At 60.7% G+C, this 24728-nt stretch overlaps 1 protein-coding gene across 1 annotated transcript; it reads left to right on the top strand.

Annotated features, from left to right (window-relative positions):
- The first annotated feature begins 16634 nt into the window (after positions 1 to 16634).
- On the top strand, positions 16635 to 21338 carry CBX4 (chromobox 4). Its single transcript, XM_075169311.1, has 5 exons — positions 16635 to 16818; positions 16903 to 16946; positions 17725 to 17790; positions 18476 to 18542; positions 19080 to 21338. The coding sequence occupies exons 1-5, from the start codon at positions 16750 to 16752 to the stop codon at positions 20415 to 20417; spliced, it is 1584 nt and encodes a 527-aa protein (XP_075025412.1). The 5' UTR covers positions 16635 to 16749; the 3' UTR covers positions 20418 to 21338.
- Positions 21339 to 24728: the final 3390 nt, after the last annotated feature.

Raw genomic sequence — 24728 nt, 5'->3', positions numbered from 1 at the left:
AAAGCCCGGTAGCCTCCCGGGAGCACCAAGCCGCCCTTCCCCTCCGGCCCGCTGCACCCTGGGGTGCAGGGGAGGCACAGGGGTCCCTGCCAGAGTCCAGGTGTTGTGGGGACATGGCAAATGCCCCGGCAGAGTGATCCCAACCCCCTGCGTGACTCCAAGCCCTCGGCACTGGGCAGAGCCCATGCTGTGGATGAAGGCAGAGAGCCCTTTGGTACTGCTCGTGCCGGGAGCAAGAGCACCTGCCGGGAGGGCTGCCTGGCCCAAATCGGCTCCGGCGCTCCAGGAACCCAACTCCCACATATTGCACAGGAGGGTGGGCACTGAAAACTTCCAGCAGTGCCTGGAAACCCTGGAAACAGCCCAAACACCAGCTGGCCTTTAGGCCTTCTGCCAAGGTGATAAATCTGCCCAACGCCGGCGCTGCAGCAGTGAGCGCTGGGAAGGTGCTCGGTGAGCGGCAGCCACCGTGCTGCCGGCTCTCCCCAGGGAGAGCGCGCCCCGGCCCCCGGCGCCCCCCACACCGCGGCAGCGCCCAGCCCCGGCTCGGGACGGGACGGCAGCACCGCCGGCTGCTTGCCGAGGGTGTGCAGGGATGCAGGGCAGCCAGGACCGGGCTGGGAAAGGGATGCCACGCGAAGGTGGCAGGGGAGCTGGGGGCTCCAAGCAGGGTGCGGAGCAGCTTCCAGAAGCTGGAAAATGCTGCGTCCCCTCCTGCAGGCGTGTGGGAACAGGGTCAGGCCCAGCTGCTGCAGCCAGCCTGCACCCAGAGGTCACAGCCACGCAAGCTCAAGAAGGCTGTGTGCTCAGCGTGCCTCCTCGCAGCACAGCTGCCGGGAGGAAAGGGTTAAGGAGCTGCCGGAGCGGGGAATGAGACCAGGGAATTCAGCTGCTGACGCAGGTAGGAGATCTGCAGGCGAAGCATCCCTGTACAGACACAGCAGCGTCACCGTCACCTCTCCACTGTACTGCTTTGGAGCTCCCCCCACGGAGCAGCACACGGGGAGTGGGCGACCGACTCGGCTCCACGCAGCGAGCAGACTGGGGGCCCTCCCTGGGCTGCCACCCCACATGGCACTGCCCAGGTCACCCAGGACCACCCCAGGGTGCCCACCCCTCTGCTTGCTGCCACAAACACAGCCTGACCCAGCCCTTCTCCTGCAAATTGCCGCTGGAAGGATGCTCCATGGCACCTGGATGCTCACGGGCACCACAGAGGTGTGAGGCAGAGCCGAGCCGGAGCCCTGCCAGGAGGGTGGGCACCGTGGGGCAGTCAATGAGGGTCTGCATGTGCTGACCCTTCTGTTCTTGAAAAACTGCTCGTCAGCAGTTTGGGTAATAAAAAGACTCGGAACAAGGAAGGCTGAAATTGGTGACACAGGACGAAACAGCCAGCTGAGACGTGGTGCTCTTGGGGCTGTTCCCCTGCATGGGATGGGATGGGACGGGACGGGACGGGACGGGACGGGACGGGGTGGGATGAGGAGGCCCACGGGACCCCATCGCTTGGCTTCTCCTGGGCTTCACATGCAACACACGTGAGAGGAAGAGGCAGGCAGTGCTTCTGCCATGGCTGGCCAAGGGGAAGCAATGAGGGGAGAAGGGGGACCTGCAGCCCCGCAGAAGTGGGAGGAAGAGAGGACATGGCCCCCAGACCCGTGCAAACGGCTGGAGCAAGCCCCGAGCTTGCCAGAGCTGGGATGGCCCCGAGAGCCCTCCGGGGATGGGCAGGTTCCCCTGAAACAGGGGCGGTTTCCCTTGCAGGTGCATCGCTGCTGGCGTACGGGATCTGCCGCGCCCTCCCTGCCGGAGGACGGGGCAGCGGCTGATGCGGGGCTGTGGACCCGGCGTTACCGGGGTGCCTGCACATCGGGCTCGGGGCTCCGGAGCTCAGAACCGAGCAGGGGGCTGTTTGCACCGAGCCCCTGCCAAGGCCACGTGTGCTGCCCCTCCAGCGGCCAGCTGTGAAGTCAGGCCCGATGGAAATATAATGGGATAATCGATGGCCCATTGTTGCTGGGCTTAATTTAGCCATTCAGGCGGGGAATGAACAGCGTGAGCATACGTAAGCAAAAGCCAAGGCAAGAGATGAATCAGCCCTGTGTCCTCTGTAGCTCGGGGGGGCTGAGCGGGCGCAGGCAGCCGGTCTCACCTGCACCTGCAGGGCTGCAGCCCCCGGACCCCCACCATGCGTGGGGTGCGGGGAGGTGCCTTTAATGGGGATTTACTTTGCTTTGTGTAATGCCAGGTCTAAAATGGCTGCAGCTGGGCTTAATGTTACATGCCTGCATTGCCAAAACCCCCTTGCAAGCTGAACCCCCTTGCAAGCTGAAACAGGAGCAAAGCTGCTGGGTGTGCTGGGACGGGGGCCTGAGCTGGGTGCCAGGGACACGGCTCGGGAAGGACACGGCTCAGGAGGGACACGGCTCGGGAAGGACACGGCTCAGGAAGGACACGGCTCAGGAGGGACACGGCTTGGGAAGGACACGGCTCGGGAGGGACACGGCTCGGGAGGGACACGGTTCGGGAAGGACACGGCTCGGGAGGGACACGGCTGCCACCACGGCCCTTCTCGGCCATTGCCGGGGAGCACCAGCAACACTGTCCCAGAAGAGCGTAAATACACTTAAGATTAAGTCCTGTTCTTCCCTGCATCACAGCTACATGCATCACCTTGCCTCCAGTACCTTAGAGGCATCTACATCCAAAAGAGTTTTAAGTTAAACCACTAGAAGATCAACACACACGCACACACAAGATCAACAACACCAGCTTACATCCTGTAACATGCCTTCTACACAAAAAGCAGGAGGTAATTTGCATAGGACTCTGAAACCACATATTTTTCATAGAAGAAAATTCATTACCGCTCAGGGTATTTTCCACTGCAAAGGTGAAATTCATAACGGAGAGTCAGGTCACTCACATTGGCCTTTTTGCCCAACCCAGCTCGAAAGGCCCCAGTAAATGCCATTTGGGGAGAGTCCCCCCACCCCCTCCACCTCGCCGGCTGGAAGCACGGCCCGACGCACGGCTCCAACTTTCCAGCCTTCACACTTTGCCCTGCTGCTCGGCAGTGCCCACCCCGATACCTGGGGAATCGCCCTTCCTTCTCACTGTTTATCTTCCTCGCATTCCTCCGGGCTGGCTCACACCCCACCCTGGCCGGCCCGCAGCGCCGCGGCACATTCGGGCTTTCCTCGTAAATTAGTCACCGCTCTGGATGGGTCTGTTATCTGCCCATCTCTGCTGTCCTCTCTGGGCTCTCTCTCTCTTTGGTCAGTGTTTCAATCCCCGCCGCTGAGGACGTCCCTGGGGTCAGCCGGAGCAAGTCCCTGGAGGGAATGTGTCCTCCCGCATCACCCCAAAATCTCACTGCCTCCACTTTTTTTCCCCATTATTGCCCTCTGCAGCTGGCCGGTTTGACTGCATTTGCTGCACATCTGCTGGACCTCAGCTCACTGAACACCTCCCAGCTCTGGTCCTCAGCTTGTGTTACAGAAGGTCCTACATCAGCTCGGTTCAGCTGAAACACTTGCATGGAGTTCGCCAGCACCATATCTGCCGCCCTGATGCATAATGAGCTCTCGAGCTTGCTGCTCCTTCCCCTCTGCCTCAGCTCCTGCCCCATCATCTCCCCTCGAGACGCTGCCAAGCCCGAGCATCCCCCGGGATGGATTAGCAGTGTGGCTTCAGCCGGGATTTTGTTTCTGGGCTTTCAGTCCGTGCCAGTCTCTCCCGGTCCCTCTGATTCCCATGTCTTGGCATCTGCAACACCTCCTGACCTACTCTCAGCTGCAAACACCCTCCCTGTGCCATGGGCTGCCGCTGCCACTGCGCGAAGGACAAGGTTAGATAAGAGCAGGCCTGGGAGGGCACTTGAGACTACGTCAGCGAGCCCCTTCCCGGGGCTGTGTGACCAGCTGGGGCACGGCTGCGGCTCAGGACCGGCCGGACCCTGGGCACTCACGGGTGTTGGGGTGGGGGCCTGCCCACGGGCACAGGGGCTGCCTGGCCCTTTCCCGGGGCCAGCGGGACACAGGCTGTTCTGCAGAGCAGCAACGGGCTGGGGGAGGCCCAGAGCATCCCCTCCGTGGGGCGGCCCCACAGCCCCGGGACCAGCCCCAGTTCCCGCCGGCAGCTCCCCGGGACGCCCCCAGTGCGGCGGCTCCGATGCGGTGGGCCCAGCGCCAGCGCCCTCCCCACGCTGCCTTTTATGGCCCTGCTGCAGCCGCGGCCCAAACATGGGCTGCGGGAACGGCGGAGCTGGGAGCCTCCCTGGGGCTGGCCCTGACGGCGCCGAGGGCTGCCCCGGACAGCCCCCCAGCCTGCGCGGCAAAGTGCCCCGTGTCGGCAGCACCCCGCTTACCCGGGGGCTCCCCAAGACCCTGCATCCCTGCATCCCTGTCCCTCTGCCCCTCACAGCCCCCATCCCTGCCCCGCACAGCCCCCATCCCTGCCTTGGACGACCCTGCATCCCTGCCTCGTCCTCCACCCTGTGCCAGTCTGCCGGTGCGCACAGTGTCACTTCGCACCTCCCCGTGCCCCCCAAGCTGCGCGGTCCCTGCAGCCCTGCAGCCCTGCCGTGCCCCAGACCAGCGCGGCACGGCTTGCACCAAGCCGGGGCGGAGACACGGTCCTGGTTTTGCTCACAGCGCTGCAGAGAAATGAGCTGCCAACGGGCACAGAGACGCGGGGCAGCCGGCACCCCCAGCGCTGGGAACCCCCCTCCCGCCTGGTACCCGGGCAGGGCCGTGGGGACCCTGCGGCCAGGCGAGCTGGGCTCCCCGTCGGAGGAAAGGGTGTGCCCCGCCGAGCGACACGGGGTGTGTCAGAAACCAAATGACTCGACCGTCCCCGCAGCGTCACCCCCCGAGAGCGGGCTCCTGCCTGCTGACTGGCCGCCTGTCACCGCGGGCTCCGGCAGCTCCTCACCTCCATTTCAGACCCAGCCAGGCTGGAGCCCAGCCCGGGCTCCAGCACGGGTCATCGCAGGCTGGGGCACGCGCGAGGCCTCACCGGTCAGTGCTGGCCGTGCCGGGGGCCCGGGAAACTCAGCGTGGGCTCAGCGCGGACATCGGGGCAGAAAAGGGAGTGGGAGCGGGAGTGGGGTGGCTGGGCAAGGCTGCTGCAAGGGGGAGTCTGGGACCGAGCCCCGGGTTGCGCCTGGGCTCCCGGCTGACCCCTCCAGCGTGAGCAGCGCGAGGAGGCTGCATTTGCTGTATTTCCTGGCTGCGGGCAGCAAATCCTCGGGGACTAGGACAGTGGCTGTGTTTTTAACAACAGAGCTCCATGAATCAGCGTTGCAGTCGTCCATGCTCCCTGTGATCTCGTCTGCCTGGGCAGATCATCAGCATCATCAAAGCCCCCAGACCCGGGGAGGTGGGGGGACAGCCCTTCCCCAGGCCAACACTCACCTGTGTCCTCCGTGCTCTCACATAGGGCCATGCTGCTCTTTGCTGGTCAAAGTGGCAAAGCCGCTTTGCTTGGCTCCTTCCTTGGATTTTCCTGACTCTTCCCGGCTGCTGGAAGCCTGAGACTGTTTCAGCCCCCAGAGTGTGCAGTGCAGGGGGTTTATCCCAGCGAGCAATCGAGCAGGGGAGTGATGCAGCCCTGACCGCAGCCTGCGCTGCCAACCTGGGAGGATGCTCCTCCGGGCTGGGACAGCTCCTTAAACCATCGCAGGGAAACCCAACCGAATTCAACAGCTGGAACTTGAAATTGTCCCTGTTGTGACTAGAAACAGAGAGCATGTTTCCAGCAAGAGCTCTTGACCTCTTCCACTGGGCTGATGGAGCTCCCCACTGCACGGAGTTCCTCTGTGAAGATCCGTGGTCGACCTAAAAACCGCTCTGCTGCTCAGCTGGCGGCTGGGGACCGGCACCGCCGGGTGATGGGCTGTGCGGAGGGGGACGGGGGGGAGCGCAGTTCCCTTGGGTCCTTGGCACGTGGCTCCCCAGGCACTGCGGGGATGTTTTGGCACTGGCCTGGGCTGCCCCAGTGCGTGGGCTGCCCTCAGACAGCGACGGTGACGTGGAGCGAGGGTGCGCACATGGCAATGAGAGCTGTCCCAAATGGCGTCCCACGTGTCCCTGACCCAGACTCGCCCCAGCCCCGGTGTGCGAGCATGGGTAAGCAGACCCTCACGTGCATCCCAGAGATTGCAGCAACCACAAGGTACAAACCCCAGAAGACCCCTGGAGCGGGGAAATGCACTTGGGGTGAAGTTCAACCCCCCCTCCCTGGAAGAGGCCGTCCTGCCTGTCCTAGAAGCGCTGGCGCTGCCGGCCCTGGCAAGGGGTGTGCAGGGGGGTGTCCCGGGCCAGGGCGGCTGCAGGAGAGCAGCAGAGCTGGTGCACGTGTTGAGGAGCGAGGGAGCCCAGGAAGCAAAGCATCTCTCGTGCTGCCCGAGAGACAGCTGGAGTTCCCAGAACCTGCTCAGCATCCCCGGGGGAAACCAGACAGTGAGCGGCAGCCTAAAAATAGCTGCCCAGGGCACACGCACTCGCCCAAAAGAAGGGGAAGTGAAAAGGGAGACGGTCTGCAGCTTTCCAAGGAACAGCCCCCAGCCCAGCCACGGCCCTGCTCAGCCTCACGCAAGAAGGGACCTCTCCATCCTTCTGAGGGACAGCAGCTCTGTCCCTTCGCCCGCTAACTGCTCTGCTGGGACATGCCCCAAGGTCTCCCCTTGCCACAGCCAAATTGCTTGCTGCCCTTTCCCCAAGGGTGACTCTCGGCACTGCAGGGTGGCCGGTGCTGGGCCCCTTTCACTGCACCACTGCCCAGATGCTGCCAGTAACCCCTGCCAGCAGTGCTGGGCTCCTCTCCTCCAGCCCAGGGTGATTCTTGCTGGGGTGAAAACAGTGCATCCAGTTGGTGACACTGTGTTTGTGCCATCCTGGCAGCTCATCCTGGGGACGTGGTGCCCGGAGGGGCAAAACTTTCCCATGGAGCTGCAATCCCTCTGCTGAGAAGACATCATTCCCTTTTAAATATCCTAGTGAATGACAAGAAAAAGGAGAGGACTCAGCGGAGGGGTTTCCCCTGCCCAGAGACACCCTTGATGCGGGGGTTTCTCAGGCTGCAGGACTCTCTGGATGGGAGCACCCTGCTCTCACCATGCTGCTTTGCCACTGTCCCATGTGTGAATTGCAAAGCCTTTCCTGCAACGCCTTCACCTGAACAGTCAGCATGAAAAAGCATCCGAGGGTCAGGCACTGGCACTCGCAGAGCCCAAGGCGATGTCACTATGGGGCCAGGACCGCTCTGCCAGGCAGGAGCAGTGAAGGATCCCAGGAGTCCAGTTTGAGTCCTGTAGCAAATACTCAGCTCTATATAACCAAATACAGGTAGTCCAAGGAGGGGCAGAGGTTGGAGAAGCCAGTCTAACCAGTCAGCGACCAGTGTGCATCTCCCCAGTCGGGCTCACCCAGCTCCTGTGTGGCTGTTTCCAGTCGCCCAAGCCTGGCATGAGCCGGTGCACCCGCGGTAGCAGCTGGCCGGGAGCCCAGCGCCCGCTCTGCCCTGTTCAACACACATCCAATGGACTTACAGATTATCAGCCTTTTGGTTTAAGGAATTTATACGCTGTGCAAATCACATCCAGGCCCAGGGCTCAGCTTTCTGCAGCAGTGGAGCGACCCGCAGTGGGTGCAGGTGCTGAAGCCCTGCAGGTCGGCAGGAGTGGGGACCCGCACGCTGCATGATGCATGGCCAGCGGCTGCCTTGGGAGAGGGGATTGAGGCCATCGACCCTCCGGGTTTGTGCCCTGCAAATACAGATGGGCTCCTGCCCCCAGGCAAACGTATACACTTCCTAATGGGTTTAATGCAGTTTGACTTGGGTTGGGCTAAGCAGCTTTATAGCAGAGAGCTCTCTGGTGACAGCGTAACGCACAGAGGGCGGACAGCACGCCCAGTAAATCTTTCCAAAACCTTTGAAAACATAAATACTTGGTGTAATCCGCTGAGAGGATAAAGTGGCAGGGCAGTCACTGGGTTGGTGAAATCGTCTTGCAACCAGCTATGGGCTCCGGCTAACCCTGCCGGGGCAATGCTCGCAGAGCGGCGCAGGCGGAAGGAAGCCGGCCGGCGCCTCGAGGCAGGCAGCCGGAGGGAAGGGCTGCTGGGGAGCTGCGCCGCTGCCTCGGCTCAGGTGCAGGGAGGATGGAAACTGCCTGACCACAGAGCCGCGCACGCTTCCTCCCCTCTGCCTGCACACAGCAGCGGCGTGCACGCAGGCGAGACTCCCCGGCCGCGCTGCTGGGGCGTGAACCAGCAGCGCCCTTTCGAAACCGAGATACCTCTGTCAAACGCTGCATTTTGTGGCCGCCGGACGCCAGCGATGGATCTGCCAGAGGGGAGAAGCGCAGGGGCCGTAGTCCCTCGCTCCCATGCAGCAGCACTCGGTCAGATTGTGGCTGCACAGTCTCCCCGCCCGTGGCACGGCTGCCAGATCCATCCCAGCAGCTCCCAGCTCATTCCTGAGGGAACAGCGTGCCTGGAGCGAGGATCCCATAGCCATTTGTGTAAGGAGAGACCCAAGCACACAGCCCCAAACCCACCCGCTGCACAGCCACAACTGCTCCGTGGGAGCCGCAGCTCGCGGTGCCACCAGCCAGGACCCCGCAGCCCTGGGGACACCAAAGGGCCCCCAGGTGTGTCAGAGCCCCCAGAGCTGCAGAGTCCGAAGGTCCCCATCACCGGCTGCGCGGCGGCGGTCAGCACCTCCGCAGTCCTCGCAGCAGCTCAGCCCAGGGCTCATCTCTGCCACGCTTGGGAAGGGCCGGGCAATTTGCCACGACTACCAGCACTTTGCCCGTGTGCCAGCCTCCGCTGTGTGCCATTCCCAGACCGCGAGGCGGGATGTGTGCTGACAAGGCCCTCGCCTGCTCCTCTTTCTGCAGCTCCCCGAGCTGTCCCAGCCCAAACCAGTAATTATCACTTCTGTCTATGGGCAATTACCGATCTCATCACCGCGCTGCCCAGGGAGGGGAGGCCAGGGTGTCAGTCTGGATCAGCGCCTCATGGTGTCTAATTGCTCTGCCAGGGGAGCTGGTCCTGGCAGCGGGTGGGAGCCGGAGCCGCGGCTCGGCGATGCCGGGTGCTGCACAAACGCTACCAGGCAGCCATGGTGCAGAGCACGGAGATAACAGCTCTGCTGCTGGGAGCCCGCATGGCACCCGCAGCATGGGAGGGCTGCAGCTTTCCCCGCTTCCCTTTCTCTCCCTCCTGCCCATGCCCCGCATGCTGGGAGCAGCTCTCCGCGAGGCCAGCCACCCTCCCCTTCCCAGGCGGCTCATGGCAGCACCTGGGTGCAGGCACATTCTCCTCAGCTGTAACCTTAGCAAATCAATCAATCAATCAATCTCTGTGCTTAAAAAGCTTGGCATGACCAGCTCACCTTCCTCTGCAGCCAGAGAAGGCCTTATGGATACTTGTACCTCCCAGGAAGAGTTGCTTGTGTGGGTGGGAGCCAGGAGAGTTTGTGCATGGGATGAGGCAGCCAGACTGCACCTCTGGGTGTGCTGGGCTCGCTGCGCCCCAGAAAGCCCGGCTGAAGGCCCTTGTGCTGGGGCTTAGCCCAGCTCCTGCCCAAGAGGGAGAAGTGGCACCGAGTGCCTGGAGGTGTAGCGGGAAGGAACGGGCACGGGGCCACCCCCGCTCCGGGGGGACGAGCGCGTGGGCCAGAGGAGCAGCACATGTGGGATGAGCAGAGGCTGGCGCTGGCATCCCCGTGGGCATGGGCAGACCAAGCTGGCTTTGCAGCCGCATGAGGTGGAGGAATCAGGTTTTTCTGCATATGGCAATTCCAGCGGCGTGTATTATTGCTGAGGCTCAGGTGGTGGTTTATCTCCTGAGGATGTTTTTGGGACTGGTTTTCCCTGTGTTTAATGTTCTCTGGAAGGTGATGCTTTTAAAAGGAACTTCAGGTAGAGCTGCTCCAATCTTCTTTGAGTTTGATTACTGAAATGTCAAGATAATGCTCTGTGTTTCAAAACCATAGCCCTTCCAGTGAAGCTGTCTCCCTGGCTGCCCATGCAGCAGAAGCTTCTTTGGAAGCTCTGGTTAACTGGCAGCGCAGCTGCATCGTCCGCCCTTATCCTGCCATCAGACCGCGCAGGGCAAACCCCTGTGCCCAGTGACTCCTTTGCATGCTCGAGACTTTGTTTGTACTAGATACAAATCTTAGATTGCCTTCCTAGAAAGGGATAAGGACCCTCCCAGAGGGATGTGCTTTGACTCACTTTATTAGGAGTAGTTTGGTGGTTTTGCTCATTAAAGAGCGTGATTGGAGGCCAGGCTTCTGTTTGCTGTGAGAGTGGAAGTATCTGCCTGGAGGCTTTTGTCCTTGCACCTTTGGTGTGAAATAAGCTGCAGCTTCTCAGCCTGGCTCCTAAGAAAAAGGGAATTTCTTGCTTTCCTCTCAAGTGTGTTGGAGAGTCACGTGGGGGAAAAGCCCTCTGGAAGCCCTGGGAAGCCACAGAGGATAATTTCTTCCCAGTGCCTCTGTTGATGGCATTTCCAAACCACCACCCTAATCACCACCCCAACCTGCTCTCCTCAGTAAGAAGTCCTGGAGCCTGCGACTTTCTCACGCTCTCCGCAGCGGGTGCAGGGCAGGCAGCAGTGTAGCTCCTGTCTACCTGGAGAATGGAGAGGGGAGGAAATCCCAGAGCCACCTCCACGTTGTTATGCCTGGGCCAGGGCCAGCCGGAGCCATCCCAGCTCCTGGCCCACGTGCGGGACTCCAGTGTTCCCTGTGTGGCTTTTGTTGCAGAGGAACCTTTGTCCAATATGTTTTACTTGGGGTTTTGTGTCCAAAATTAAATCTGACTCCAGCAGCTTCTTGTTTGATTTTGTGGAGTGGCTTGAAAGTTGAGCTGTTTGGGGCTTGCAGCGTGTTGGTGCTGTTTATTTTTTGATGGAAGTTTTTGTGATTCCAGTGGATGGAGAAGATTGGAAAAGCTTGCACAAAACATCTCAATCCTTTCACAACTCGCTGGGCAGCTGAGTGGCTCCTTGCTGCTGCCACCAGTGGATTGCAGCCTTGTCGGGAGACACATGCGCAGACCCATTTCTGATGGAGAAAATCTCATAATTACACTCAGCTGCCAAGGAACAGCATTGGCTTAAGTGATAAGAGGAGGAAGAGAGCTCTGAGTACAGCCCTCTCTAGGGCAGCTCGAGGAGCCGAGGGGGATGGCAGAGAAGGTGTAGGGCAGGACGAGGCAGACGATGTGCACCAAGCTCCCTGTGCTGCACAGGGGAAGGGATTCCCTCTGCTCTCACCGGGCAAGGGGAATGCTTCCCAGGTGGGAATGAGGGAATGCTTCCCTGGAGCTCACTGTCTGGTGTCCCAGGCAGTCTGCATTGCTCTGGGGATGTGGGGCAGGCAGGACCTGCTCCCACCAGGCGGGTGCTGAGCCCTGTGCTGTGGAAGGAGTCACAACCAGAGGCAGAGGGGCTTCAGTGCCTCTTTCCTCTGAATTTCTTCTGACTTGCCTGACTCTAAGAAGATTAAAGACAGATGGTCTCCGAGGCTCCCTCGCTGGCACCCATGCTTGGGGCTGGGGGTGAAGGCACAGCGGAGAAGGGCCCTGGGGAAGGGGGATTATTCCCATCTGAGTCCCCAAGGGATGGAGGCTCCTGGGAACCTGCTGGTGGGTGCTGCCCTCCCTGCTTGCACTGACTGTGGCTCTGCAGAGCAGGGCTGTCTCCTCCTTCCTTGCAGGGGGTTTCTGGGGGTGAGGGGAGCCCAGCCATGCCCCCAAAATGACTGCTCTGGCTAATGGTGCCAAGTGTACTTGGCGTCTGGGCCCCTCCATCGGCCACACGAAAGCAGGCTCCATTGTGCTTTGTTAAACCGCTGTGGAAGGGCACTGTGTGCTCCTGACAAGTGTCTCATTCTTGGGGATTTTGCACGCAGCCTCTCCTAGTTTGTGCTGGAAGCAGCACCAGAAAAGAGAATTCACCTAACGTGGCCCTGTGTGTGCCTGCAGCAACTGCAGCGATGCACTTGTGAAGCCATTTAAATTTCCATGTGATGACCCAGTTCAGGGTGGTTTTGCCTCTGGATTTTCCCACAGCTGCTGCCTCTGGGTGGGTGGTGGCAGCTCCAGACCCTGCTGCTGCGCTGGGTTTTAAGGCCACCACGCTTGCTCCACACTGACAGCCCCAGCCTTGAGTGCTTGGACTCTTTATGGTGCTTTTCTGAGCATTACAAAATGCTGGGCACTCTGTGCACTGGTTTTCTTCCTGCAGCAGTGTCTGAAAATACTCTCGTGTGCTCCATAGTCCTTGATGTTTTACTGAAAGCTTTGAAGAGTAAACAGTTTGTTGCAAAGGGGTTTTTGCTGCCTGTTAGGCTGGGGGCAGGGCACATGTCACTTCAGCTGCAGAAGCGAAGGTGGTGGGGATGCTCCAGGGGTTTTCAGTGCACACATTGGAGTAAATTCCAGCCCAGCTTCCAGCAGAGTTGACTCTTCCCTCACCACTTTGAAACAGCCCTGGCCAGTAATCACTGAGCTTCTCAGCACCAGCATCGGGTTTGAACTGCGAGGCAAAGGGGCAGCTTGTATTTAGAAGGAGACAATAATTGCAAGTCAGATTTGCTTGTTCAATACTCTATTGACAGATTTGCCTTGGCAACCTGGAACAGGGTTTCATTGTGTGCATCTTACCTCATGGCATCCTATTGATTGGGTGGGTGCGTTTTGTTTTTTGTGGGTTTGTGGTTTTTTTTCCCAAGCCTACCTACTCATCCTTTTCCTTGTCTTTCTCCAGCACAGTGTTGACCTCAGCCAGAGCTATATTGTAATCCGGTTTTCAGACTGGCCACAACTTCAAATGCAAGCCAGTGCTGACAAAAGCAGAAGGGCAAATCCATGAGTCCAGCTGGCCAAGGCTGCAGGTGGCCAGGTAGGAATGAATGGGGCCAGCGCCCTCCCCCTCCCTCCAAGGACACCGTCATGCAAGAGAGTTGCAAAGTCCGTGCCTGGCCGCCTGTGAGAGCGGCCTTGAAGGAAATGCTGTAACTATTCATGAATTAACTTTCTGTTGTTGTTTGGTACTTAGCCTGGCGTGGTCCTGGCCAGTTTGGGCTTCAGGAGGAACCTTTGGCCCTGCCAGGGCAGACGGGAGGAAAAGCTGAGCACCCAAACTGCAGCCTTTGAGTCTTTGCAGTGGAATTGGAGGATTACAGCTGAAAAAGAATGGCTGGTTTGAATTGCTAATAATGATACAGACTAATGAGCAACATCAGAAATGATAGCATGTGTAATCAGTGCTGCTTGATAGCAAACATACAGCACGTCTGCAGGAGCTACCGGTGTAAGAGGCGAGGGGAAGCGGAGTATCTTGGGTTTTGGAGAGGCAGAACCCAACCCGAGTGAGGCACTGCCACAGAGCGGCTCTGTCTCGGGGTAAGAACTTTATAAATAATGATGAAAAGAATAAACCTAGCCAGACGTCAGCTCTGGGTAGTAGAAGGGAACATGGCCAGCAAGTGTTTGAGGGGAAATTGCCTTGGTATGCTTCCTAGTACCTGCAGGAAGCCCATCTGTCTCCGGCTGTTAGAGGTTTTGTCTTGCAGCTGCACCCGGCAGCCCCTACTCGGGATCAGGCCCTTGCTGGGCCGCCCGTGGCACTCGGGGGTGGCCGGAGCCCCCGCACTCACTCTGCCCGCCTGCCTGCTCCTTGCACCTCCGCCGGGGACAGAGCCCTCCTGCCGAAGGGAGCGGTGTTCCTATTGATGATGCTCTGCAGATAAAGAGGAATCTGAATTTTTGCACAGGTGTGTGGCAGAGGGGAAGAATCCCCACAGAATGTGTGTCTGCACCTTGTACCTGCCTTATAAACAGGCAAATCATAAACAAAATGCATGGTATTAAACAACTGCTATCCTGGCTTTAAAAGGCAGCGGTTGGCTCTTGTTTCTTTTGGTTGGAAACCCTTTTTCTTTTCTCATTCCTGTGATATGCCCCAACCAGTCAACAAGAGGCAGCAGTTGGAAACGTTTCCTGCTTTCCGTATTTAGGGTATTTTATGTGGTTCAAATAAGGTGTCCTCTTTCGAATTGACAAAGGGAAAGATGTATCAGTTCATGAACTGCTGCTGTCTGAGCAAGGTAAGAGATAGAAAATCACCACCATTACAATCATTACTGCGAATCATGTGCAATCAGCCCGGTAACAGAAAGCAGATGAACATCCTGCAGAAACCTACAGGACGGGAGCTGGTGCTGAGCTGCAGGAGCCACGAGCCAGGCAATGATTAAAATGCTTTTAATACTGGTTTTCAGTGTTGCTTTTACCTTCTTTTATTTTATATATTATATTTCATCAATGGCCTCTCGTACTGCTCCTGAGGCAGGTCCTACAGAGGTGCCAAGGATGTCTGGTCACATGTTTAAAAATATATATTTATATATCTATATATGCAGCCTGCCCTCCTTATCTCCCCTTCCCGGCTGTGTCCTGGGAAAAGCCGAGCCTTCCCGGCTGGGCCCGGAGCCGCCGCGGCTCCGCAGGCTGGACGCGCTCTGCAGCTTCCCCAGATTGGAGGGGAATTGCACCAAATCGCATTCGTCCCTGGGCATTTAGTTTTATTGCAAGCATTAGTGGTTTGTGCTCGGCTTGTCTCCTCTGGCAACAGGAGAAGCTTGAAATGTCAAAGGGGAGGGTTAACAAACTCCGCTGGCATAAATTTCAATGAATGTATGTTTCTTAGGAAAACCGCTAAGTTAAAAAAAAAAATTTAAATCTTCCTGTCTGTGCTTTCTTTCGGCTGCTGTTCACAATGGATAATAATTCTTACATTAAGCCCCTTCGGCCCTCCAGGGAAATCAAAATTGTAATATCAGTTTGCTTTTTATTGGCTCGGCTCTACGATCGCGGCGGCTGCGTCTTTGTTATGGTCTCCGGCGCGGTGACATTCAGCGGTGCCTCCCCGGTGCCCCCGCACCCCACGGCCCGGGAAGGGCTCCCGAAGGCGCGGGCTGCTGCCGGCCGGGGCCGCCCCGCCCGGGAGGACGGCGAGCGGGCGGGACCTGCCCCGGCGAGGACGGGGAGCGTCCTTGGGGGATCGGGCGCTGCTGCCCGACCCCCGGCAGAGGAGCCGCTCCGGGCTCCAGTGCCGCTCGGGCTTAGCCCCGCCGCGAAAGTTGCCGGGAGCCCTGCGGGCAGCCCTGGCCACGGGGGCCCCGGCCCCGCGGGGGGCGCCGCCCCGTCCGTGGGCCGGCGGGACGCCGCGGCCCGGCAGAGCCCGGGCGGGGGCTGCGGAGCGGGCGCGGCGGCGCCGGGACCCCCGGCCCTGGGGCAGCCTCGCTGCGCACCGAGCGCGGTGGCTGCGGGACCCCCGGCCGGACTCCCCTCCGCGGCCCCCCGCGCGTCCCCCTTCCCCGGGGGCACAACCCGGCACCTGCGGGGACCAAGCTCGGCCGCCCCGGGAGCCGAGACCCCCGGGAGGCTCTGGGGGCTCCACGCGGCGCCACCCCGGGCCGGCAGCGCCTTCCCGGGAATAGCCCCACGCGTGTCTGCGCCCCCCGTCGTCCTGCCCCGCGGGGTGTCGTGGCCGGGGCGCGGCTCCCGCAGCGGCAGCGGGGAAGGCCCGGAGCTGCCCGCCCCCGCGGCGGGGGCTGCGCGGAGCCGCCGCGGCTCCGCACTGGGAAGGTGCCCGGCTGCTGGCGCGGCCCGGAGCGGCCACGGGCGCGGCCGGCCCCGCTCCACCTGACCGGGGAAAGGTTGCTTTACCGTTCCGGCACCGCCACGTTTCCCGGAGCAGAGCGGGGAGGGCTGGGGGTTCCCCGCTGGCAACCCGCGGCACGGACACGCATGGGCCTCAGCGTGCTCCCCTTAATCCGCTCAAACTAGAAGGGAGGGCGCGGAGCCGCCCGCCCCCGTCTCTCCGCGGCCGCCCCACGGTCCCCGCACGCCGCCGCCGTTTGCGGCTTCCGGCACCGGGCGAGGGAAACTCGCCGCCACCTGCCCCGGGCCCGCTCCGGCCATCTTGTAACGGGGGGTCCCCGCCGCTGGGTGCCCCCGGGCCGGGCTCCCCGCGGCCGCAGGGACCCGCCACGCAGCGCAGCGCCCGGCCGGGAGCGGGGCGAGGGCTCCGCCGGGCCCAGGGCCGCTCCCTCGCACCCACTTCCCGCTGCGGGCCGGGCCCCACGGGAGGAGGCGGCGGGCCCGGGCCGTGCGCGGGTGGGCGCCGCCGCTGCCCCCTGGGCCCAGGGCAGCCCGCGGCGCGGAGCCCTCCCGGGGGATCGTCCCCCGCCCCGGGACCCTGCCGGCACCGCGCGGACCCCCTCGCGCATCCTCGGTGCGGGCCCCCCCGCCTGACACCACCCCCCCCCGGGGCGGCGCGGGTCGCGCACCTGCCCCGCGGGCTCTGCCGCCCCCCGCCGGCCGCGGGGCCCGTGGGGGCCGTGCTGAGTCACGCGTGGGGCGGGGGCCGGGCTGCCCGCGCCTCCCCCCGTTCCGCGCCGCTGCTGCCCGGCCCCCGCCCGCCCCCTCCCCGCCTCGCTCCCCGGCAGGTCTGCGCCAATCCCCCGGCCCCGCCGTTGACGGGCAGCCGGGCCCGGGAGGCGCCGCCTCCCTGACGTCTCGCTCCGGGATTTGCACGGGTTGCGGTGCCGCGGCGGCCGGGACTCAGTGTCTGTCGGGTCGGCGGCGGGAGCTGCCGGAGCCGGAGCCCAGCTCGGCTGCAGCGGCGGCCGCGGACGCCCGGCCCGGCCCCTCCCGGCTGCAGCATGGAGCTGCCGGCGGTGGGGGAGCACGTCTTCGCGGTGGAGAGCATCGAGAAGAAGCGGATCCGAAAGGTGAGGAGGGCGGGGGCGGCGGGGGGCGGCCGGGCGGGCGGCGGGTCCAGCTGACGCCGTGTCTTTGCCTCCCGCGCTCCGCAGGGCAGAGTCGAGTACCTGGTGAAATGGAGGGGATGGTCGCCCAAGTGAGTACCGAGCGGGGATGGGGTCGGGGATGGGGATGGGGCAGGGGCGGCCCGGCCCGGCGGCGGGGCTCCGCCGCGCTCGGCACCCCGGGAAGGGCCCCGGCCAGGGCGGCGGGCGGGCGGGCGGCGAGGAGCGGCGGCGGGGCCCGGCGGCGGCGGCGGGAGCCGAGCGAGGCGGGCAGGCGGCGGCTGATGTGCACCAGAAAATGGCTCCTTCCCCCTTTCCCTCCTCGGGAGCCGGGCTCCATATTGCAGAACCGAGCGGGGGGGGGGGGGGGGGCGTGGAGGGGGGGGAAGGGAAGGGGGAATAACCGCAAAAATAACCCGCGCCGCCCCGCAGCCCGCGGCGGGCGGGCGGCCCCCGAGAGCCGCCCGCGGAGGCGGAGGCACCGGCCGCGGAGCGAGGGCGGCCGCTGCGGGCTGCGGAGTATTTGGGGTTTGCATGACAGTGCCGGCGGGGGGGCGGGGGGGAGGGGGTCCCCGCCGCTGTTCCGGACTCGGCGGCCGGGTCCCTCCTCCGCGCCGCGGCCGCTTTCCTGGGTCCGGGAAAGGGGATTTGGAAAATTTCATCATGACATGCCTAGAATTCCTCCGGAATAATAACTGCGCTAAATAAACAGTTCCGTCCCCGTGTCCCCCCCCCGCCCATCCCCCTCCCAGGCGGGCCCGGTGCTCCGGGCCGGCAGCGGCCGCGGCGGCGGGGAGCCCCTGCCCGGGACCCCGGCCCCCTCCCGGCGGGGCCCCGCGGCTGACGGCCGCTCTCCTCCCCTCTCGCAAGATATAACACGTGGGAGCCGGAGGAGAACATCCTGGACCCCCGGCTGCTCATCGCCTTCCAGAACAGGTGAGCGGCGGGGGGGGGCCGGGAGGGGCGGCGGGCACCCGCGCCCCGCGCCCGCTTCGGCAATTGCAGATGCGTCACGGAGCCGGGGGCCGCGGCGGGGGCGGGCGCGGGACGGGCCCGGGCCCGGGCTCGGGGGCGCGGCCCCGGCGGGGCGGGCGGCGCGGGGCCGCCGGGCGACGCCTCCGGTTCAAGGTCCCCCGCGCCGCGCTCCCCCCACGCCGCGCCTTGCGCTCCTGCCTGCCCAGGGATTTGATGCCTGCGAGTGGAGGAGGCGGCGCTGCTGCTGCTGCTGCTGCGCTTGGACGGGCTGCTTTTTTTTTTCTGCCTTTTTTTTTTTTTTCTTTCCGTGCATTTATTTCCTGTAGTATTTTGGCGCAAACTGTAAACTTCAGCCCCTCGCTGCAGCAGGGGGAGGCGGGAGCGGGGAAGTCGCCTTGCTAGGCGCCTGCTGCCTTAGCGGGTCGGCCGTGTCCCCATCCCGCAGCCTCCTGCGGGACCCCCGGCCTGCCGCTCCGCACCTGCGGGGCGCCGGCTCCCCTCCCGCCACCCCCTCGCGCCGGCTCGCTGCACCCGTGTCGGGTCATTGGCACCACGGGAGCTGCCATGCATGGAGCGCAGGGAGGGGTGCACCCCAGGGGTCCGCATGCCGCCGTTTGGGCCTCGCCGTGACTCTGTGTTCCCGCAGGGAGCGGCAGGAGCAGCTGATGGGATACCGCAAGCGGGGGCCCAAGCCAAAGCCGCTGGTCGTGCAGGTAAATGCGCGGTGGAGCCCGGCCCCGCACCTCCTAGGCAGCCTGTTTGCAGCATGGTCCCGTCCCCAGGGAGCCGCTTTCAGCGGGTTTCATCATGCTGAGGAGCCGTGCGCGCAGCCCGGGCGCTTCGCAATGCCCCGGGGACCCCCAGGCCCCAGCGCTGAGCTCATCGGGCGGTCCCAGCCCCCCTTCCCCTCCGGGCTGCAGGGCAGACCCGCTGTGCCCGCGGCTGGGCGGCATTAGCAGGCTGCTCGCAAGCTCGGCAGCAGCGGTCCTGCTTGGCCCCAGTTCCCAGACAGCTGATTGAAGGGTGCTTTTCTTCTTTTCATTGCTTCATTAATCTGGAGCAATGCACAGCCTGTAAGTTGGAGTGGGCTGGGGCCGCCTGCTCGAGAACACGGCGCCCCGTGATGCAGCGTCCCGTAACGAGAGCCGCTGGAGGGGCGGGGGTTTCACCGGAGCCTTCGGCACCTGCCAGAGCCCTGGCACCTCCTTCTCCGGCCCCGGCTGACCGCGGCCCCTGGCTTTGTGTTGCAGCTTCCCTCCTTCGCCCGCCGCTCGAACATCCTCACGGGACTGCAGGACCCTGCCGTGGACAACAGGCCAAAGCTGGATCTCGGCTCCTCCGGCAAGAGCCAGCAGCACCAGTATGAACTCAACAGCAAGAAGCATCACCAGTACCAGCCCAACGGCAAGGAGAGCAGCATGAAGCACCAGTCCCACAGCAAAGGGAAGTATTACTACCAGCTGAACAGCAAGAAGCACCACCACTACCAGCCGGACCCCAAGATGTACGAGCCCCACTACCAGCCCAGCAGCAAGGAGCCACAGGGCCAGGCCTGCTTGGACAGTAACAAGAGCCCCCTGGTCGCCCACCCAGATAAGTGGGCTCATGGCCCGGCCAAAAACCTGCTGGGCCCGGTCAAGAACCTCGCTGCAGAGAGCAAGAACGGGGCCGAGAAGAACCTGTCCAGTGGTACCGGGCCTCCCCCCAGGGACAGGGTGACCAGCAACGGCCTCGGGGGCAAGATGAAGATCGTCAAGAACAAAAACAAGAACGGGCGCATTGTGATAGTCATGAGCAAGTACATGGAGAATGGGATGCAGGCGGTGAAGATCAAGTCTGGGGAGCCGCCCCGGAAGCGGGCTGCGGAGGAGAGGACTCCTAAGAAGGGTGGGGAGGAGAAGCTGGAGGCTTGGAGAAAGCCGGGGGAGGAGAGGGTGGTGGGCAGCAACGCCCTGAGCAAAGCAGAGGGCGAGGGCCGGCAGCCCCCTGCGGAGCTCGAGGAAAGTCCCCGAAAGACTCCCCTGGCCAAGGAGCTGCCCCTTCCTCCAGCAGAGCAGCCCCTGCAGCTCACCACCAAGCCGGACCTCGTGCCCTGGTCCCTGAGTCCCGTCTGCGAGCACAACCCTTCCTCCATGGGACTGAACCTCTCCAGCCCCGGCTCGCGGAAGCGCTGCCTGTCGGAGCCGCACGCGGAGCGGGAGCCGGGCAAGAAGCGCCTGACCTCCCGGAGCATCAGTGCCCCCACCTGCCTCAGCCCCCCGGCCCCGGAGCGGCCGGAGCCGCCCGCCCCCGCCCAGCCGGAGGTCATCCTGCTGGATTCGGACCTGGACGAGCCCATAGACTTGCGCTGCGTGAAACCGCGGGCGGAGGGCGAGCTGGCCTTGGCGCAGGTGAAGCCGGAGGTGCCGCCGGCGCCGGCCGAGAAACCGGCCGCAGAGCCTCCGCAGCCCCGGGAGGCCGCAGAGGAGGAGGAGGAGGAGGAGGCCGAGTCCCTGCAGGAATTCAAGCCCTTCTTTGGGAATATAATTATCACAGACGTGACCGCAAACTGCCTGACCGTGACCTTCAAGGAGTACGTGACGGTGTGAGGTGGGACGGCGGCTGCTCCCCGTGGGAGCTGCCTGCGCGTCCCGGGGCTACCGGCCCCACAGCCTCCCTCTAAGGTACTGGTGCCCCTTCCCCGGAGCCTGCGTGCCCCCTGCCCACGCCGCGGCGGCCGAGCCTGCCGTCTCCGCCGAGGGGATGCCGGGGCAGGGCCGGGCATGGCGGCCGTCCCTGCCACGTGGGGTGTCCTCGCCACTGCTCCCGCCCCGCGGTCGGGGGCTGCCCCAGGGCTTGCGGGCGCCGGGACAGGCGAGGACGGGGCCCGCCAGTTACTCAGAGTTATAGTATTATATTTTAACAGTGCTAACTTGTCGAGTGATTCTTGCTCCCGTTTGTACGTGGTGTTATTGAAATGTATTGTTTGAGCTGAAAGCTGGTCGCTCTCCGGCCACGCTAATATATTTATTTGTAGGTATTTATATAATGAAATATAAAGCCTAGATTTATGGAGTCCCTAGATCACCTTATAAACTATATCAAATGAATATTTTCTGTTCTCCTTTTTAACCATTCAGCATTTGTTAGTCTCGTCCCCTTGCCCTCCTTACGACCCGCAGGACCATCCCTGGTATATATTTTTTGATACTGTACACATGTGGTGTTTCTATGTGCAAAAAAAAAAAAATCGTTATCTAAAGCTAAACAAGCTATTATAGAAATTGCTGCTATTAGAAATGTCTAAACTATAAGCTTCCAATTATTAATTGCTTGAATGTAAATATTAAATGGAGATGTTGAAAGTGCATTTGATGTTCTGCAGCTAGTGTAGATCGGATTGCAAAGCCCAGCTGCTGGGAGGTGGAGCGCGAGCTGCCAGCGGCGCTTCCTGGTCCGAGGGCTGTGTCACGGGGGAAGAAATGTATCATGCAATCATTGCAAAGGACTATAAACCTTTACAAAAACTACCAGGATTTGGAGTGCGTTTGTTACTGCATACGGACGGCACGGAAAGCGTCCCTGTGCGGGCAGGCTATGGCCAGGGTGCCCCGGAGCAGGTGCTTGCAGGTTAAAATCGGCTCCGAGATGCAACAGATCGAATATAGATCTGGCTTTCCTCCAAAAGCGCGGACGAGGGCATGCTGGCCGCAGTGCGTAAGGGCACCCCGTTTTCTCCTGCTGCCGCCCAGGCGGGCAGCAAGGCCCTAGGAGCCGGTGGTTTGGTGTTTCCCTCTCCCCACAGTGCCGAGGCAGGGCTGGGCTTCTCCAGAGCAAAACAGACGGCGTGAAGTCTGTGATGGGAAACCTGGAAAGCCTCTGGGAATGCAGGCCAGGAAGGTGGCTGCAATGGATGGGTGATTGCTAGTTCTCAGCCTGACGCTGCCACGTTATCCCTAGCATCAGGGAAGATGACAATTAGATGAGGAGTTTAACTTCTCCAGAAAGCAAGATGGTTCAAATTCCACAAAAAAGCCTGCAGACACCTCTGAACTAGATTAATAATTGCTGGAGTCCACTGAAAATACAGTGCAGGGCTAATTCTTTACAAAATGGCTCACATGAAGGTGGCAACCTAGCAGCGTGCCGATGGAGCCCGTCTGCACACGGCTGAGGTACAGTGTTGGTCCCTGCTCCCCCCGGGATTCCCTATAACGTTCCCAAGCAGAGTCGAGTGCTCATACAGTAACTGCCTCCCGAATCTTCTGCTTGCCAAACTGGCTCAGTTGCCAGCGTTTCTCATCTTGGGCTTTTGCTTGAAGTTGATTTCTCTTTCAGAGATCTTAGTTGAAATATTGTCATTGATGGCACATTAATGTGTATGGACAAGAGCCTCAAGCTTGTGAGAAGCAGAACTAATTGTTTTGGGTGAGGTGGATGCTGCAGTTACGCTGGAGCTACCTGAAGACATGGGTGAGTTGCCCCGGCTGTGTGCAAGAACCCAAGGCATGGGTAGCATGCCCTGGGTCCTGCTGTGGCATGGTGTGTGTCTGTCCAGGCAAAAATAAACCCCTCTGTTTTGTGCTGCCCACTTCGGGGCCACCTAGTCTTCCCAGGCTTCATTTTATTTAAATAAATTCAAAAGTCAGCTTGGCAACTGTTCCTTTTTAAATCCCGAGGATTATGTGGCATCCACAGAAAGGAGCCCCGGCATCCAGCCAGGTGTCATCTGCTGGGGCTTGTTCGCAGTGGGAACCACTGCACGAGCTGTGGCAGCCTAAGTCGTGTCTCCAGATGTTCTCATGCCAGAGCCAGAGTGCTCTTCCGAGGCAGCTTGGGTTAAATCGGAGGAAAAGCAACCGTTGAGTGTGTGGATGCCATTTTCCCAGCTGGCACAGCCTTGGAGGCTTGTATCCAAGTGGAATAATCTCGACTGTGGACACCGTTGTTGCAGAGGTTGGTTTTGGTCTGGTGTAGCTCGGGTCTGCTGCTCAGCGTGCTCATGCGACAGTGGGAATGGCTTCTGGGAGCTTACACCAGAAAGCTGGATCCATGCCAGCTATTTGGTTAAACTTCTTGGTGTGGACGAGGTAATACTGACAGCTCGGTTCATCTCTTGTTTCAGTTGATGCTCCAAAGCCAATGGAAACTTGTGCAATATGTTTAGTGCCTGTGATTCTCACCTGCCTGCATGGGGACCCCAAAATCTGATTGTATGTGCATGGAGAGCTAGTGGAAATAGGTGAACTGTGATTAAAATCAACATTTTGCCTGTTAGCTGTGCTGAATCTTAAGAGGGTTTTAATCAACTCTACGTGTCACCGGGGCTGTGCGAGTGACGGGCAGCGGCAGTGGCGGCCGAGGGTGCTGGAGAGCGGTGCCGGGGCAGGTGAGCCCCAGTCCGTGCCAGGGGGATGCCTGGGGATGGTTTGGGGGGAAGCGTTTCCCTGCCGTCCCAGCCTTAGCTGGCAGAGCAGACAATCAGAAATGATGCATTTCCCTTGATTAATTAAGCTAATGGTTATCTGAAAACAAAAATGGCATGGAAGAGGAGACGCATGCTCAGAATGCAAAATGTGATTTATGAAAGGGGAAGTGCCGCTCGACAGACAGCGGCAGGAGCCAGTCCAGGAGTGGGGCTGGGCAGGCGGGCTCGCTCTGGGGCAGCGTGCCTGCAAGAGGAGAACTTTTTCTTTAGCCAGACAAAGGTAGGTGAAACCAACAGGGTTTCTCACAAATAGTAGGATATGTCTTTTAAACGTGCGCTTGCAGGCTCCCGGCCAAAGCCTGAGCATCGCTGCTGCTGTCGTGAGCCGGGTCAGCAGTTTCCTTCTCTAGGCTGTAGGTGTGTGAGACTCTTGGCAATTAATAACTGTTTGCAGGTTTACAGTGAGCTTAGCTCATTAACATTTTAAAAAATGGATTGTATTATGTTGCCCGATTTTAAGGTAACAAGGTTCCTCTGAGCGTGTGCTTTCTGAGCTTCCCTTCCCCACTCCCACTGCTGCTCCATGAGCTGTAGAAGCACCTAAAATATTGTCTCTGCTGGCAGTAGCTGTGGTTTGTTTGAGGCACCATTTCCCGGAAACCACATAGCCAGATATTTCTTAGTTTAATAGTTTGATCATGTTTATCACAACTCCAGCAGCTTCCTGTGCAGTGAAAGGTGTGATAAGTAGTTACTGGTTTAAAAGATACACCCTCCCCTTGCTTTGTGCCAATTGGCTGGGAAAGATTGTTTAGGATATGAATTACTTATTCATACCGCTCTCTTTCCATATTAAGTGCGTCAAACCTAAATGCCTGTTACTGAGCAAATTAACGTGAAGTCCACTATGACTTCCAATGGTTATCAGAGTGATCCAGGATGAGATGGAGCGTCACCACGCTCCATTAGGAAGACTGGTGTGCGTTACGTTTAATGTATTTCCCAGGAATGCATTACCCTCTGCTTGGTTTGGATTTAGTCCAGACAAACATTTGCTGATTTAAAAGGAGAATTTGTGTTCGTATTTTAGCTCTTCTGAAAGGGTCTGATGCATCCATCTATACATGGCCGTACTGAGAGGAAGGACTGCAAATTTGTGCTCTAAAGCTGCTTTCAGGTTCTCCCCTCCCCAGCTGTGGTGGTACCAGTGCCTGTACCAGCACTGGGGTTTGAATCCAGCCACTGGCCCTCCTTCGCTGAGCTGCATCGCCAGCGACTGCCATGGCCGTGTGCGGTTTCGGCAGGCGTTACTGCAGTCCCGGCACCACAGGAGGTGACGGAAACACTGTCCCCAGGTGACGGCCAAGGGGCAGCCGGCACGGTGGGTCCTGGGGCTTGGTAGAAGATGTTCTCTGGGGTGAGGATGCCATTAAGGAGAAGGATGTTAAATAAACACATGACATGCACTTGACGTCTTTGAATCAGAATAAGA

This window comes from Calonectris borealis, chromosome 20, assembly GCF_964195595.1.
Source record: "Calonectris borealis chromosome 20, bCalBor7.hap1.2, whole genome shotgun sequence".
In the NCBI taxonomy this organism is placed as follows: domain Eukaryota; kingdom Metazoa; phylum Chordata; class Aves; order Procellariiformes; family Procellariidae; genus Calonectris; species Calonectris borealis.
The sequence above is the reverse complement of the archived record's forward strand: the minus strand, read 5'-3'. Positions and strand labels throughout refer to the sequence as shown.